Source organism: Caloenas nicobarica, chromosome Z (genome assembly GCF_036013445.1).
Source record: "Caloenas nicobarica isolate bCalNic1 chromosome Z, bCalNic1.hap1, whole genome shotgun sequence".
NCBI lineage: Eukaryota > Metazoa > Chordata > Aves > Columbiformes > Columbidae > Caloenas > Caloenas nicobarica.
This window is the reverse complement of record NC_088284.1, coordinates 21,275,427-21,294,277: the sequence shown is the minus strand read 5'-3', so window position 1 is coordinate 21,294,277 and position 18,851 is coordinate 21,275,427. Positions and strand designations below refer to the sequence as shown.

Genomic DNA, 18,851 nt, shown 5'->3' with positions numbered 1-18,851 from the left:
TGGTAGACTGCACAAGTACTTCAGCTTTCACGTGAAAGAACCACAAAAAGCTTGAAATATCAATATTAAGCAAGTTCAGACTAAAGGCTCAGAAACGAGGAAAATAACAAGCAACCTATAAATATTTAATTTCATTTTATTTTGAATAAATGGATGTTATTTTATATCTATTTGAAAACCTGCTTGGCATTGTCTAAGATGTTGTCTGGCTGTTTCATTGCTAAATCATTCATTTGAATGTAAGAAGGCTCTTTAAACCAAGCCACTAACTTTCTACCAAAGCAGATGAGTAACATTCACTCCACCAATTCAATTCTAAGGGTGGGAACCTTCAGCAGAGGATAAAAAAAAAAAAAAAAGAGTTGCATGTGGAACATCTACTTTACAACTGCATGGACTGTTCCTCAAAATATCAGAACCTGTGAAATTAAACTGTAATGCTATTATTTTTTCATGTATAGTGTTCAGAAGACTATTAATATCATCTAGATACTTCTAAACATGAGTCCTGGGTTGAAAAATTAACCATTCTAAAGTCACTGATAGAGTTTTTACTTGATGGCTAAACTTCATGTAAAGAAATGTGAGCTATTTAAAATACATTAGACACCCTCTGTCTAACTGGAAAAGATTCTAGAGCAAATAAGCCCTGGACATGGACAATATGAGTCCACTCTGGTCCTCAGAGGTGGTCTCTCTGCAGGAAAAAACTGGAAACACAAAATGCACACTATATTTCAACGGTAATTTTTATATAATGGGCCCTAATGACAACTACAAAAATGTATTTTCATGATAGCACTATACTCTGTGTCCTTAAAAAATTAACCAAAAAATTACAAAGGAAAAGCAGTTCATGCTGCAGACAGACACATGCTGGGATGAAACATCAACTTAGAGACAACTAATTAAATCTATTTTCAGAATTATTATAAAGTGGATGAAAAAAATAAAGTTATTCTTGTCGGGTCTTTTCCAAGCTTAAGTGTGTACTACCAAAAAAGGGAAGATACCTTTTTTCTTCTCTGAAACTCTTCGGTTCCTGTTATACTGCTATCCATTTAATTCTCTGTGAATCACACAACAGAAGGAAGCTACAAATGAGTATAAATAAATTATTTCTTTTGAAGGAAGGAATGTATATGCTTTAGTAAGTTTATGATGACAAAAGAAGATCTGCATCTTATCTCACCAAAAGTTCAACCTCAGGAGACCGAAATGTTTGCCAGAATGTTCTAAATCACACAGACACCAATGAATGCAGATCTTAATTGTAGAGATTAGCTGACCAGAAGTTTCCACTACCATTAATGAGCTAAACTGAAGAATATCGATCAGATGTTTTCTGTCCTAGCAAACAGAAGGTTTCACAAATCACAGGTCTGGAAACATTTCAAGAAGGAGATGAAAGGTTTCCAAAACTAAACTAATCTTGCTCAAGAGAAACGCATTTAATATTAAGCTTTATTAGCAAATACTTGAAAAGATAAAATTAGCTTCAAAGAAATTATCATTATTGCCATAAAGAGGCTGTAAAACGATCTATTGGGGAATGATTTGGAGACAGCAAGGCCAGGGCAGGGAAGAAATCCGGTAAAAAGTCAGCAAGGAATTGGTTGATAATGCTGTGAAGGCATATTGAAGAGATAGCATGCAACTAAAAAAGAAAAAAAAGAAGTTGTAATTAATGTGCTACAGAAAGAACTATTAGGTCCATTTCTCACCAGAAGTTCCACACGGATAGTTCTGCCATCCTCAAAAGGACTCTGTATGGACTTCTTCCTAGCCTCAAAAAGCTGAATAACTTTAACAGACATTCAGAGCTCAAGCTCCAAACCCTTATCCATAAATAACTAAGTCTCATGTATGAGTTTTGAAAATATTCTTCTCCATTTATGACCTTACATGCTGTTGTCTTCACCCAGTTTGTTAACCAATCTGCTCTCATTATCAGTGACTAATACTTAGTGTTCGAGTTTTACTAGAAATAGATCCACACTTTATCTGAAAAAATATGCTTTAATTAAGATAATTTATAAAAATCTGGAAGTTTTGAGGCAATAGTCCAATCTTACGAAATCACATTAGCAACATGTTGTTTTGATTACTTCAGATTGCCAGTTTTAAGATCCTTTTCCTACTAGCCAGTCCAGCTGATATATGACAAATGTCTCACATGTATTTACAATATAAATCCTTTAAAAGTCACAAACAAAACTCACTGGAATGAACAGGGAAAAAAATCAACAGATTTTGGATTGTAATTTACTGCTTGTAACCTACTAACAGCTACTATAAAAAAATTTATAAAATGTTTGATTAAATAAACAAGAGATGTTTCTCTTACAAAAACTCATAGAATTTCTATGATGTTCTATCCCACTCACAAAATGGTATGTATCAGTCTTAAACAGAATTTTCTGAACTAAAGCATTTCCAGACCAACAAATATCCAGTGAAACCATACACCTTTGAAAAGCCTACTAATTGAGAAATACAACTTCAGCCTGTTCCAATCGACTTCATGAAAAACAAGAACCACCCAACATACATCTCTTAGGTGTTAAAAAAGCAACTTATCAGTGGAATTTTAACTGTAACATCTATTTATATAACATGAAGACCCTGATAATTTAAATCTCATTACACAATGAAATTACCTGTAATTTCAAATGTCAAAAAACCCAAAGCAAATATTTTCCCAGGATTTTGATCTATAGGATATTAACTACCATTAGTCATTATTGCAGAACTTTAATACAGAATCAGATTTGAACATTAATCATGGCAATTTAATTTTATTTTCTTAGACAGAATACATATTTAATCTTTGTAAGCAAATGTGCCAAAATAAATTCTTGTCTACCCTACTTTCTCATTATCAAACAAAAACATTAGAGTTTAGTTTACCAAGCCTATTGTACTTCCTATTATTACTAGAATAATCAAAGAATTTTGATCATTCAAATAAGATGCATATCTCATGAGAAAACAGTCTTTTCATTGAGTTCTAGGTTAAAATCACCACTGAATACTTGAGAGGAAAGGATTTCATCTTCACATAACAAAAGACATAATAAAGTCTTCATGGGAGAAGACAGGAAAGGAAATTGCTGGAGTGAAAGATACTTGTGGAACAAAGCCATCACAATGGAAGCGTTTGCTCACCAATCTGTATATGGCCCAAAAACTTGGGAAGTTTCCTATCAGTTTTAAAACCAGCAAATTCCTGTCTTCTTACCTATCTGATATCAAGCTGAGCTGATGGAAATAGTAAAACTTCCAGTCTCCCATCATTTCTATCCTGCCAGAAGTTATTTACGCCTCAGATCTGCTAACAGAGCAGTGCGAAAGTATAATTTAACTCATCTCAAAGTGACCCAAGACCAGGAAAGATGTAATAATTAAACGACTTTTCCAATCTGTCTTATTTTAATGGAAAGGAGGTAGAGAACGAGTTTGAAAGAAAGCTTATTCATATAACCTAAGCTGTGCGCAATACAGGCAAGAAGTGAAATACTAAGTATTCTAGGACAAGAGAAGCAAATATACAGACCAAAACTACTACCTTCCCATGCTAAGCTAAGAACACTGCGATTGACTAGCAAAAGCCAACTTCCTTTGAAAAGACTGTCCCTTCTTGCTCCACTCACTGCACAGTTCAAAAAGGAATGGAATGGTATTATTTTACGGCCTATATTAATCCTGAAAATTTGCCTGAACTAACATTGTCCTGGGAAAAAAAGTACCTCATAAAAAATTGGATGAAAAATTTTCAAACTTCAGAATTTCATCTTCACATGGAATATTTCACATGAAGTGAATATGCATGTGTATACACACCTACATATGCACTTGAAACAACTTCACAAGAATTATTATTTTTTGTAGGATGAAAGTCCAAGCCATACTACACCACTGGCAAATTCAGTTGTTTAACCTCAATGTTATTTGCATTCCCTACTCTGTAAAGCAGTATGATGCAAGCGGATATAATTCTGGGTGACCTTTTGGGGCTGTAATAACTTTGGATCCCAAAGGAGGTCCTACATCCTATATCATGCAGCTTGTTTTAGGAAGTAAATCTAGAAACTGCACAAAAGCACAAGCCTAAGACTGCAATTAAACAAAGATTTTTAAATGATCCTCTAGATAAAGGTGAAACATTAGTAATTATTTTCAAGTATGCTTTCCCAAATAGTCTTTGAATTTGTAAAGATAGATGCCGTGCTGATGCTTAAGTTCTAACAGAAGTTTATACAAACATCTTGGTAGTAGCCTTCACATTTCTATCTTCATGCTCTCAGCAGTGTTCAAAGCTGCAGACTAATCAGTCTTAACTGTGTTTATTACACATAAAATGTTTAACATACTGAAGGCGTTAAAACTAATAATATTTATCCAAAAGCTTTCTTCAATGTTGTAGTTTGTTTGGTGCTTTTAAACAAAAAAAGAGGTTGGTACATGTAACAAGTTTAATTGTAATTTCTTGAAATATAGTATTCAAAAAATCTACAAATTCTGCATAACAGCAGGACAATATAATTACACTGAACTGCACAGGTAGATTCTGTTTTCACCTATGTCTTCAGATGCACAGTATTTTTGATACTTAAAACATTAAAGAAAAGGAAAATTATAGCTTCAGTTCTCCAGTTGTCAACCAAGCTACTGCAGGTCCTAATAGAGTTCAGACAAACTCCAGGGCTGTGTTAATTTAAAGTGTAACCAGCTTAGGCTGAGAGGCTATCAACCTAGCGTGAGCAGACAGTATGTAACCTGAAGATTAGATTCTATAATCCAAGAGAAGTGCCATGTAAACCCAGTTTCACAGCCAGCAGAGCTGTCCTTCACAGTGCATGGCCAAGCAGACTGGAGATAACAAATCTCATGCTCTCCTGAGACCATGCTGACATGGAAAACAAATCCAAGGAGCAAGTATGTGAACTGTGTTAGGTGACTTGGCTCTAAAGCTTATGGGGCACAGACCTCATCACCTGAATGAAAACAGAATCATCTGAGCTGAAGGGAGCTTGCCAGTTCAAGACAGGCAGAATGGTATTGTGGGAGGAATAACAACTGATTGCTCTGTGGGCAGGAAAACTGACTGCTGGACATCTTCAGCAGTACTATTCCAGACCTTGCTCAAATCTCTTTTCTGTCAAGCTATCAATGCTTTATGCAGTTCTGGACCTAACTAAAGGAATACTTGCCAGAAAACAATGATCATGAAGGAGAAGTCATATACTGATGGCTACCACCTACACGGACACACTATAGAAACAAGGCAGCTTATGGGAGGGAGACAAGACAGCAGCTCTTCTAGATGCGAACCTGGTTAATAGAATGGATAGTTTAATATATTAAAACTGAAAGGTAGCTGAGGTTAAAGTGATCATGAAGCAGCACCGTTCACTACAGAGTATGAAATTTCAAAAGCCTCCACAAGTAGTACCAAGGCCATAATGATGTTCTAAAGGAGAGAAAAATTTCTGAACAGCAATGCTTGAAAACATTATATGGAAGTTATGTAAAAGTACTATCTACATCACTCGTCCTTCACAAACTGTATTTTTCATGTTTGAAATTAAAAATCACATTTGCAATATTAAGCTTATTGTCAACTGTTGCATTAAAAAGGTAGTTAAACTACCATTGTCAAGCATTTATAGTTTAAAACCTGAAAGAAGGATTTTAAGAATGTATCCACTTTTCCCTTCTCAACGCTCTCTAAGGTCATCCCTCATTCTAACTCATAGCACAAGTAACAGAAATTTGTCTTTTTTAAGACACAGAGAACATTTACTAAGCAACAGTATGATTAAAAAACAAACAAACAAAAAATAAACAAAAAACCCCCCCAAACAACACACCAACATTTAACACTGTATCCCACAGAGCAGTGTAGCTTCATATTTGAACCACACATTTGACAAAAGTCTAAGGATTAAATTGTACCTTAAATGCAAAATTTTATTTCATAGAATCACAGAATGTCCTGAGTTGGAAGGGACCCACACGGATCATCGTGTCCAACTCCTGCCCCTGCACAGGACAACCCCACAGTTCACACCATGTGTCTGAGGGCCTTGTCCAGTCTCTTCTTGAACACTGTCAGGCTTGGGGCTGTGACACCTCCCCAGGGAGCCTGTTCCAGTGCTCCACCACCCTCTGGGGGAAGAACCTTTTCCTAATGTCCAACCTAAACCTCCCCTGGCACATCTTCCTGACATTCCCTCAGATTCTGTCATTGGTCACTAAAGAGATCAGCGCCTGCCCCTACTCCTCCCCTTGTAAGGAAGCTGCAGCCCCATGAGGTCTCCCCTCAGTCTCCTCCAGGCTGAACAAACCCAGTGACTTAAGCTGCTCCTCATACGGCTTCCTCTCCAAACCCTTCCCCAACTTTGTGGCCCTCCTCTGGACACTCTCCAGTAGCTTTATATTTCTGAAGATTTGAAGCTACTTCGCTGAAGTAACTCCATCTATTTAACTGGAGATAGATCTACACTGAAGCACAATTTATCCCCTAGACAACTTATTACAGAGGTCACTTGGTGATAGCAGTCAATATTCTCTAAGATACGTTTTAAAGAGTATGAACATCAACTTAACATACTAGAGGGTGAGAGAGGAGAAGACTTGTGAGAGGAATTTTCTACAGTAAACCAGCTGTTAAGCAACCACAGCCCTAACTGCAGTGACAAATCACATAGTTCAGCACTGCTAAATTTCAAGTTTGGCTGCAATTCTACTTCTAAAAGGAAAAAATATATGAGAGTAAGGACACAGAACACCTGTTGCTGGCACATCTAATATCACTGAGCTCTCTTGCTTATTCATACAGCACTACCTATCACATTTGTGATAAGAAAACATTCAAATAATGAAAACAATATTATCCGTTTCCTCTTCCTCCTTTGTTTTAACAGAGAAGTCAACTGATATTTTGGAATGATATAAACAGGGACTTAGTTATGTCTTAAAACACAACGTATTTTTTTAGGTCAGCCTGCTCAGGTGTATTTCCAGAGAGAGTAGTTTTTAAAGCCTTTCTCACTTTCAAAATTTTCTTTGACTTTCAGGCAAGGCGTTAATGTTGGCACTTCTGTTACTATAAACTTTACTGCAGTTCTGTAGACATGCCTTAAATACTGCTGATAAATTGACAGATCCTTGCCTTAATTAGTGTATGTTCTAAATAAGCCTGAATAACATGGTAAAGGCATTATGAAAAAGACAAAGATGTTCTTGATCACACACTGTATCTGAGCTTTATCGAGAACGGCAAGGACTATGTGCAATTAAAAGGGACTGATCTTTCAGGAATAGGTGTGGGGTATTTAAAGTTCTAGGCAACATATAGTCATAAATAAAAAGATAGCCTGTGCAGGAAAAGTTTAAATCAATTCAATACCGATACTAAAAAGAGCTTTGTATATAGGCTTTAAAAAGAGTGAAAAGTTGGTATAAATTAACAATAGTCAAATTAGTGAAAATTGAAATTATCATACCTGTAAGGCAAACTTTTAAAGAAAGAATTACTGCAGTTCAATAGATAAGACAGCTGAGTTTCCATGTCTGCCTTTTCTTTTGATGCAATTTTATTCTAATCACTTGAAATACTGGAAAGCTAAAAGCAGCACTACACAGTTCTGAGCATACATGCACAAGATTGAACCTAGTTTAAAAAATACATTCAAATAAAGAACTCCTTAGCTATATCTCTAGGTTAATTAGTGTTATTCATCCATACACTTAAGGTTAATCATCAGATTACTTACAGAACTGACAAATTTCTTACTCCCTTCTGCAACTAAAAGCTAACAAACTCTGAACAATCTGTAAAAGGCCAACAAAATTATTACTCATCTCTTAATTCAAGAATAATGAAACTATTTGTTTAAAAATAACGTTTTTTAAAAACTTACTATAACATGAAAAAAGAAACGTTTTAACAAGCAATCATCTGCAGTGTTTTCAAGGAAAACGAAATGAAGTGAGCTACTGTAAGTAAGTTATATGTATTTACTAACAACTGCATAAGTGGGCATGAACTTATACAAGTCAAACAGAGGAGTTTTCAGACTTGTTCCATAACCATCAGGTCTAAGGCCAGGCTCATTCCAGCATGTAAGCTGACTAGCTTTGTCAGAAGAAACTCTGTCTTTTTCTTATGTAGTCTTTTCTGAGTTTAACATTGTGTCCTTGAACAGCCATACAAAACACATACAAAACACACTGAGACTCCCTGCTGGTAACCCATATATCTGCAGTCTGAAGTAATAAACTTACGAATAGCTTAATCACAAACCAGATGCATTATAGTCAAAACCTACTTATAGGATTTATATTTTAAAATGCACAGGAAATTTGAATGCCATGAATAAATCACAAGAAACAAACAAAATCTCAAAATATTTCTTTTACAGTAGCAATTCTAAGAGCTTTCATTTGAATTATTGTTTAGTTCAGGATATTACTATTGCCTTAATCACCTGGAATCAAAAGAAACTGCCAAGTGTATATAAAGAATACTCCCAAGTAAGAATTTGAGTTATAGCAGGTTAACATAAAAAGAAGTATGTGTACAAAATATTTTAAAAGCATTTAAACATATTTAAAATGTGCTATTTCCCTTTCACTCCACAAGTCTACTTGCAAAGTTCACTTTTTAACTTCTTTACGCATCATGAAAGCTCCTGCTTTCAACATACCAACCAGAAAATGCAATCTTCTTTCCTTACTTTATTTTTAAATTGTACACAAGTGACATCCATTCAACTGAAAAGACAGACAATGCAAATGCTACAGCAGTCAGAAAAAATACACTCCATAATTTGTAAATAGTTCTAACAGTCAGTTTATGAATGACTGTTTGCTCCAGAGGTGGTGCAAGTTTCATCTATAGGCACATAACATACAGATCAGGGTTTAGAGTACATTTAACACCCCTCAGTTGCTCCCCTGTGTCCTCATCTCTTTCAACCTCAGACACTGCCATTCAGCATGCTTCAAGGAGCGTGACACACATGCTTCAACTGTTACTTTCAGCAGCTTCCAAACTTGTAGATGATAAATTGGAAACCCTTACAACTTCTCTTGCAAGAATCTTTAAAAACAGGTGTTGGTTCTGGCAACCAAGTTTGGAGTACACAGAAGCTGATTAAGTGAGAAGTACCTGTTTAAGAGCTAATACAGCCTTGCTTTACTGTTCCCTGTGCCGTCCAACAGAGGCTAAAGCCAGCAAAACTGGGGGATGTTCAGCCTTCCTTCATGCCTATTAAAGGCAACACTGGTTTCATTCTCCTACACCTATACGCTCTGGACTGACCCTCTGGTGTTCAGTGTTAGGTGTCCTTCTCCACACATGCCAGATGTGGCAGTTCCTTTTCCAGCATGAGGATTAAATCTCAACATCTAGAGATCCAGATAGCACCCCTTTCCTATTAAAAGTTCCAGAGCAGTCAGCATAATCCAAGTAATACGACCTTTCCACAATGTCTAGTACAAGTTTTGGAACAAAACTAACAGAAATAAACTGCAAAACTTCCAGAGCTCATCTTTACTGTATACAAGAGCAGGAGTGCACTGTCAGGATAAAGAACTTTGAGCGTTTGCCTAGTTTGGAGAAAAGGAGGCTGAGGGGCCACCTCATTGCTCTCTACAGCTTCCTGAGGAGAGGATGGGGAGAGGGGGGTGCTGAGCTCTTCTCCTTGGGGATCCAGAGACAGGACACATGGGAGCCATTAAAAACACACAGGAGGTTCAGACTGGACATTAGGCAGCATTTCTGTACCAGGAGGGTGGTCAAACACTAGAACAGGCTTCCTGGAGAGGTTGTCGATGCCCCAAGCCTGTCAGTGCTTAAGGGGCATTTGGACAAGGCCATTAAAAACCTGCTGTAACTTCTGGCCAACTCTGAGGTGATCAGACAGTTGGATGAATTGATCATTTTACATCCCCTCCAACTGGAACTATTCTATTCTAGTTTACAGCTCCAGTCTTAAAATTAATTAGTGTTAAACACTGGAGACTTTATAGTTTCTGTTATTGTTAAATTTCACAGGTGGAATATTGTCTTTAACATTTAAGTCCTGTGTTGCAAATTTAAGCAATCCAAATTGTTTCTTTTCACATGATGTGTCAAAATCCTGCAAAGACCTGTCACTAACATGAGACAAAATGAAATGGGTTTAAAATACTTTTCCTGTAATTTCAGCCATGTAGTGTCTCTCAAAATTAAATTATGAAGCCATTTGTAGTGGTGTTTATCTGGATTTTACTTACTTGACCAGACCGTTTCGATTCACAGCAATTCAAGCATCACGGATGCACTGAATCCATATTTGGTATATTAGTTTGGCACTTGCTTAGATGGGACAAAATTAGACAGTCTCCATAATTTAGAATACCTTAATCTGTTTGTCATTTTCTACAAATTATTCAACTTAATTAAGAAGCTGTACTAATGTTTAACTACATTTAAGTGCAATGAATTTCCTAAAGTCTCTATTCTATCATTTAATAAACATATCTACTATGGAAGTAAAACCTTTGTGTCTACAACCTGGAAAAAAATACATAGTTGGCTTAACTTGCATGTATTTTTACAACTGAACTGGTCTGTAAAGCACATTATAGCATTTAAGTTTTTTTTTTCTTCTGCCACAATCTTATCAGAAATTGTGATTTTTCCTATCAAAATCCTTTTTTCATATACTTGTGTGTTAAATCAGTACGTTGGTCTTTTTTGGGAAAAACGAAACAACAACAAAACCCACACTTGTTGTTTAAAGTAATTGATAATTGGAGTCTTCTGTTTACCACTGACCACACTACAGATACATTAATGAAGCAATTCAGTCTTCCCACTCACTGTCACTCTGGAGTAAAGGAGATTGCATATTTGAAACATTGGTTCAAAAATCGTTCATGGTGTTGCTACTGACAGCTGCAGTAACTTTATTAATTAATGCAATTGCCATAGTGACATTTTGCAATTTGATTCTAACCACAAAGATCAAGACTGAAGCCACAAAATAGTTTCTAATAGTCTCTCTGACACTTGTCAAACAACATTCAGCAATATTCAGTTAAACAACATAAAACTAGCAACTTACAACTGAAATACTCTGTCTTGCCAGTGAATCCAGTTAGTTTTGAGTCTCTACACAGGAATTATTCTACTCTGAATATATACCAGGTAAAGTTAAATTTCGTCCAAGAATTTTCATAAAAACATATTTAACGAACAAGTTTAATGAAATACCATTAAAAGTAATTTTAAATTACAAAACTAAAATAATACCAAAAAACCCCCTAAAAAACCCATTAGTTATCTAGAGCTGAAACAAATAAAATTTTTGCTTCCAGATCTTACCTAACATTGTCCTGAGCACTTGCTCAGGATTTTAAAAGATTATATTTAAAGCAAATTAATGTACAGTATTAAAACACTGAAGCCAAGCAAGCCTCTGAAAAAACAGCGACAAAGATAGACCTCAATACTCACCCATCATTAGAACATGTCAAAAATTCTTCCTTTATTTTTGGATGCCAACAACCTGAATTGAGCATGGCTGTGTGACCCTAAGGAAATAAACACAAAGAGGTCTTGCAAGGTTTTGTAGCATGTCTTACAAGGTTTTATAAGTTTTACTCCAAATACTTCAAGTGGAATCACATAAAAGTTGAGGGCCAAATCAGATCCTTCTCACCACAGCAATGATCAGCTGACATCACAATGATTTAACAAATTTTATGAACTCTGATTAATTTCACCCATGTATGTTTTCATTTGCATGTTATAAAAAACCAGCCATTCTTCTATTTGTATTTTTTCTTTCAGAATATGACATGGAATCATACTTCCCCTTTTTCTCTTGGGAGAACTGTAATACAGCGAAAGGATGAAACAATAGGCATCGATATGGTTTCATGCAAATTTTTCCAAGCTATACAAAAATAACAGGAATAACAAAAACTACCAGAGTGGCACTCAATGCTAAAATACACTAAGCAAAGACCTTGTTGAAGAAAATTGAGGAAATAGAATTAAAGAGTCAATATGGATTTAACCTCAGATGAGTCTTTCATAAATGATTAGAGGCTGCAAATTGAGTAGTCAGCCCTGTTCCTTTAGGATGGACAAACAGAAGGTAAGGATTTTGTCCAACGTAAGTAATTGCCATTATGGTGACTACGAACATAAAATGTCTTTGTCCAGTTGGCTTTACTTCTTTGAAGTACAGGCACATGCTCATTGACTATGTTCAAAGAGATATCTGGAAACTACTCCTGCAATTCTGGAATTACTTCGGTTTGCTTTAAGCACAAATGTAGAGAGAAATACTGAAAAGTTAATGGGGCGATATAACAAATATTTTAGCATTTTGGCTGTTGGACCACAATACACTGGAATTCTAGACGTTTACAAGAGAAAGAAAATCTGAATTATTTTAAAGTAAACAAGAACTAAAGCAGATGTTACCATTTGATGGTTTTATATACATATCACTAGCCAAAAAAAATAGTCATCTGACAAGAACGGCTTTAGGCAAAACAGCATTTAGCCTAGTTATTTGGCAATATGCTTTACGAGCAATAAATAAATCAACTTTATCATCAGTTTGAGCAGCAGATTTTTTCATTACTTTTTAGGCTTAAGCTACCTAAAAAACTGACCTGAATTTAAATTATTTATATAAATAGAATCCTTGTCTCATATAGTTTGTGGAAATATGAAGGCAAAGAGGTCAAAACCCAATCAACTGTTGTTAAGATACTTCAAAACTATGAATCAGACCTTTGCCATTTGCATTTTTAACTACCATTAAAAATGTGCATATTGTTGCTTATTAGTCTTACAGCATGCAAGTAACAACAATAACCTCCAACGCCTGCTTTGAAAGACGTAAATTGTATCAGCAAATAGTGGAGGGTAGAAGAAAGCAAGAGACCAGATCAATAGCTTCTAGTATTTTTTTGTTGGTTGGACAAGGGTATGGGGGAAGCTGACCATTTTTAAAAGATACACTTTTTAGAAGATGAATTTGTTGTAGCTACATAGAAACATTAGTTGGAAGAAACCTCTTGAGTTAACTTAGGTCAACCCCACTGAAAACCAGATGACAGCCAACAGGTCGATCAGGTCAGGCATGGCTTTGTCTAGCTGGATGTTGAAAATCTTCATGGATGAAGGTTCCACAGCTTCCAGCATGTATCAATACATGGACTATCACAACCCAGAGACTGGGTTTTGCATCCTTCCTTACTGAAGTTCATGAGCTTTCTTGTTAAGAGTAAAAATACACTATATTGTCAGTCTTCTGGCATTCAATTAATATCTGACTTACCTTTGTGTTTGTCATATCCACAATGTACTGGTCTCCTTTTATGCATTCCATTACTGGGAAGCCATCTCTGTCAAGAACTTTTGCCTGCGAGTTACCAGAGACAACGAGAATGACATCTCCTGTGCTGCTATACTGTAAAGATTTGATTTGGTGACTAAAAGAAAAAGAAAGAAAATGTTTCAATTAACTTCAGATCCTGTAAACCTACACTAAAACAGAAGTGTCAATGGCGAGAAAACGTATTGCAGAAATAAACCCATATATATTCCTATACTAAAAAGGCAGTAAAAAAATAATCTGAGATTAATGGATTAAAGCTTTTTATTCCTCTGCGTGTATGTGCATGTCACATTTCCTTCTTCAACAACACAACAGACAGTATTATTTAGAAAGTTGGCACCTAAAATGCAATTTCTGGCAAACATATTTAAGAATGCTCTTACAACTCCAAGTGAAAAATCATACGTGTCAGATTCGGCTCATCAGGGCTGAAAATTGTTTTTTCATCTTCTCAAAAGCAACATGTGGATTTACAGTAATCTATAAACTACTAAAAAAGTGCATTGTAGTCCTACATAAAACTTCGTTGTAGATTGTACACCAGGAAATTAGTCAAATGTCAGCATTCTTGCATCTTTTTCTATGTTCAAGGATACAGTTTCATCAGAATCTTGGACAAAGTTAAATACACCATCAAGCCAAGAGACATGACAGTAGAAAACAATCTGCCTAGTCTACTATGTCTTACAGGATTGCTCATTTGCTGTAAAGTTTCTCTTACATATGTCTTCTATTGATTGAGAATACCTGGGACAGAAATCATGGAATAATACTATACCAAGACAACAAAAATTATTAACTGAAAGTGGGAAGATGGCTGATGAGTGAGAAGTCCATTTCCGCTGAAAGAAGATGCCAAAGCTGTTCTGCTTTATGAACAAAGTTCACTGCAGTTGCTGTACCTGAAGCAGATATCCCTTTGATCACCAGCCAGCTATACTCCATTACAAGGATGGAAAAGGATGCAAAGGAGTCTATCCACCTCACATCTGCCAGAGTTTATATCCCAGCACATTAACAGAATGTGCACAATAATATTACTTTATACTAATACTTCAGCTCTGCAGCTAAATTAACCCCAAATTAAAGACTGGAATGCATTTGCAAGCTAGATTTGGATTCCCATGGCATCAAACTGTCCTCAAATGAGTGAAGAACACAGTAAAATTAACAGTCAGATGATCAACTAAACTGACTATGCAAATTGTAAATTAACGATTTTAACGTTTCATGTCTTATATGGTAGTGACTTCATGACTGACTCAGTAAAAGCTATGATCTGTTAAATCTACCCTCAAACTACAAGTTACAACACAAAACACATAGAACATTGTAATACATGTTTTAAAAGTTCTGCATTGATCATAGTAATGTAAACTAAGCCTAAGTTTTTCATTCAAAAAATGTTTGGCAAAACTGATTACATTATGATTCAAAAGCCAAAAATTGCTTCAAGCACCCTATGATGTAATATAAACTGGCAGCCAAATTGGCTGAAGTACTATAAACTCTGATTTTTAGTAGAAAGGAGACACTCAAATCTGGGAATTTCCAAAACAGATCACAGGCGATGTCTGAAAAAGCATCTTGAGCCTCAACAGCAAAAATGGATACTTGCTTAGAAGAGGAGAAAGAAGGTCAGCCACATTAAGGTCAGGAGAAACAGTGAAAAAAATTAAAAAGAAACCCAAAAGAGAAACAGTACATGAAGTTCAGAATATTCTCTGAAGACAGCTGATAAACCTAGACTGAAGTACCATCAGATACAGCTTTAGAGCAATAAGCATGTCTTAGGAATTAATAAATTGTTCCCAGTTGTACTTCAAGTGCTCTTGCTGTATGACATGAATTGTACAAAGCTCAAAATATTCCCAAGCCCCACCTGAGTACTGCGTACAGAATTAATAACTTACCTAGTTATATTTCTCACACTCTAATGCTGAAATTGTCAAAAGAAAATACCCAACACATCTCCAAAGCACGGACTCATGTTTTGCACCTTTCATTGAAATTTAAGAACCAAAAGCAAACATTTAAAAACTACGCTGAAAGATTATTTTTGCTTGAAGTATGTATCACGCAAAAAGAGGATTTGGCCACTAGGTATGATCAAACAGGTTGCCCAAAAGTAAAATCCGATTTCTGAGAGAATCCACGATATGTAAAGGCCCACAGAGTCTTCTGAGAAAACTGTTTTTCAGACACCAAATTATTGAAATTAAAACTACAGATATTAACACTGTTAACATGGCACTGTTCATAATTTGACCAATATCTTCTCATTGCTTCTTCATAGTTCTGTATCAGCACGTTGGAACAAACTTTGTTTTCATGTTAGTTAGATTTAAAATTTCTTTCAACAAGGAAGAGCACCTGATTTTACAGTGCCTAGCACAATGGGAACATAACTAATACTTCATCAAATCAGTCACGTGAAAAAAAAAAGGTTTGACAGAAAAGATTTCCACGACCTCTATCTAAAGGTTAAAAAAACCCAACTTTGTGACTGTGCAATATGACTTTTAAAATGATGTCCAAAAATCGGTTCTATAAGCAGGATATTTGCAAAGCCCCAGAAGTTATCACTTTTCAGATTTTATTGGAGTATGACCAAGAGTGCAGCCCTGCAGGGGCAGTTCTTAAAAAAAATATTTTTGGTTCTTATTAATGTTAAAGCAAAAGTCTTGGGAAACTTACAAAAACAGTTCCCTTTAATAGCACTAATCCAAGTAATTTTGGTTTAAAGTTCCCAAATGTGCATAGTACTTTCTGCCAGGACTTAAAGTATAGAGCTATACACATGGGTAGAACTGACACACAAAAAGAACTTCTACATATGTAACACAGCTTTGCCTTACCCTTGCCTTCACCTTTAACACCAAGGTGTGGTTTGAAGGTACTAGTCTTTTGTCAGGCTCTTTTTTTTTTTTTCTTTTTGTTTTCTTATGTCCCAAATCCAAGGAGAAATTAAGAGAGTAATCTGATATTATGCTACAAAATGGAGCCTGGACAACACAGGATTGTTCTCAAGCTTTTTTACTCTTAAAATGAAATTAAATTTATGGCTCCAGAACTGGATTTTTATATAAGCAGAGTACATATGGAAAGTGTATTCTATTAATTTTGATTATTACTATGAAAGTCAATGTGTCTCTTAGAGAGGTCCATAATCTATTTGCTGATATGCTATTAACAATTTGCTCTGAAAATTCGCTTGTAGTTTTCTAAATGTGGAAAAAATGCAAGTTGTTGGAAAACGCACGAAAAGACATAAGCAGGTAAGTTCTCAGGTTCACATTTCACATACCACAAAAAGCACAATGGGCTACAAGCTATCTTACAAGGCTTTTGTGCATTCTGTTAGAAGCTTAACACAGGCAGAGTCTTAGATGGAAAAGGCAGTCTTTGTGCCTACCATTCACAAGGCTGGAGTGACCGAAAAGCTTGGAGAGAGGCATCCATCCCAGCAAAATCCCAAAATTTAACATCATAGTCATATCCACCAGTTATCAAACGGGCACCTGAAGGATCCAACCCCAAAGCAGAAACCTATACAGAGAAAAAAAAAATTTATAATTACTCAAAATTATACTCAACCTGAAATTTTAAAATGACTGAAAAAGTTTACATGAGATTATAAAACTCGTATCGAATTCATGCTTAGGTTTTAAACTCTACAACACAATTTAACCTCTATTAGGCATTTTAAGCTAGGCAGACCATGGGTAAAACCTAGACTCTAACCAGAGGATGACTTTCAACCATTGGACAAAAACCTGGGTCATCCCACACACATAAAACAGATAATCATCAGATTGGGAAACCCTTTCATAACAAGGAAGACAAGTCTTCGACACAAGAAAATAAAGTGATGATGATAACAATGACAATTATTATTGTTATTATCATTATTATTTCTTCTAGAAAATGCTTGTAAAGGGATTTCAAGAGAAATGCCACAAAATTCTGAAGGAAAAGAAAAATCATCTTATACTCCACCATGAACATTCCAACTTACGAGAAAATTGTGGGGGCAAAAACCAACCAAATTAAAAAAAAAGTATACACAATAAATAACAACAGCTTTCATTTCTGAGTGAAAGATAACACTGAGAATGGTGTTATGGCTATAGGACAGCAATGCTGACCTTCTTAGCAAAAAGAAAGAAAAAAACCCCCACAACAACAGGTCAATTACTTTCAGACGCCTAAACCTGTATTAAAAATCCCAGATATTGATGTCTAAAAATTACAATAACTTGCATATAAGGATACTTATCTGTATCTTCAAATGTAAACATGAAAAGTACTGACAGTCATTATGACTTAAGGCAGACACCTAGAAGCACCACCAAAAAAACCCTTGTCTCAAAGATATGTTAGCCTACTACTGTATTTTTTTTAAAGCTTTAGTATATACTCTGTGTTATGGAGAGTTTTAAAACTTATGTAAACTGTTGAATATTTCCCACATAAAACATTGTTTAAAAAAATCGAATTTAGCATGAGATATTCCCTCTTCCCTATCCAGTTGAAAAAATAACCTAGAGAAAATGCATGTTTCAATAAAAACACCAGTTATGAATGGAATTTATTCTTTAAGACAGGCAATCTGTTTTGCTAAAAAACATACTTCCTTATATTCAAGTTTCCTTATATGAAAGAGTATGGGCTGCTTTTGAGTTTTTCCACTTTCACATAGAAAAGGTTCAAATAGCTATTCCTTAGTTTATTGAAGGCTAGTCATCTTCTCCTCATCATGCTCCTCATGCTGGTATCTCACTGTATTTCAAACATCCAGTGCCATCGTATAGCCAACAGTTTGAAAAAAGAACTTTCAGGAAAACCAAGATGTTGCAGAAATGATGCTATTTTTCACCAGGCAACTGACTCCTCCTTAATCTAACTATCCTGCTTTATTTCAGAAGCATTCACTTGCACAAATCTTATCTTTTAGAGAAGGTCTAAAACCTCATTCTTCTAAAGAATGTAAAGAATCATCAGATATCCTAATCCAGTGACCTCCATAAAATCTAATTTACAGAGTTTCTAACAGATTCAACATTTTTCTTTTTACTTCCCTAAATCACATTTAAGTGTACTGCTGTGTGCTATCCCTAAGAATGAATTAAACTCCACTTAGTGATTATGTCACTGTGACATATTTGATTTTCAAATGAAACAGACACAGCCTCTTAGGTGTTTCCAAAAAAATGCCCCTTTTACCATTTAAACACAAATTTTGAAGCCCATTCACTTCACTCATCATTTCTAACACGTAGGAAAACTGGGCATCTCCAGATTAATAACGTATTCAATTAACAAACTCAGGTGTTCTATTCTATGGTAACTACAATAGAAGGGAGCAGCTGTGATATGAGCTGTTAGAAAGCACACTGTTCAGAATACCTCTGATTTTGTATGCTTTCTCATACT

General features: G+C 35.5%; 1 protein-coding gene across 1 annotated transcript in view; it reads right to left on the bottom strand.

Annotated features, from left to right (window-relative positions):
- Positions 1–18,851, bottom strand: part of WDR70 (WD repeat domain 70) — a 127,238-nt gene that overhangs the window by 72,636 nt on the left and 35,751 nt on the right. The window contains exons 7-9 of the mRNA XM_065656510.1: positions 16,831–16,964; positions 13,356–13,509; positions 11,513–11,589 (exon numbers count right to left, since the gene is read on the bottom strand). Of these exons, the coding sequence (XP_065512582.1) occupies positions 11,513–11,589; positions 13,356–13,509; positions 16,831–16,964 (365 nt within the window). The remainder of the gene's footprint in view (positions 1–11,512; positions 11,590–13,355; positions 13,510–16,830; positions 16,965–18,851) is intronic.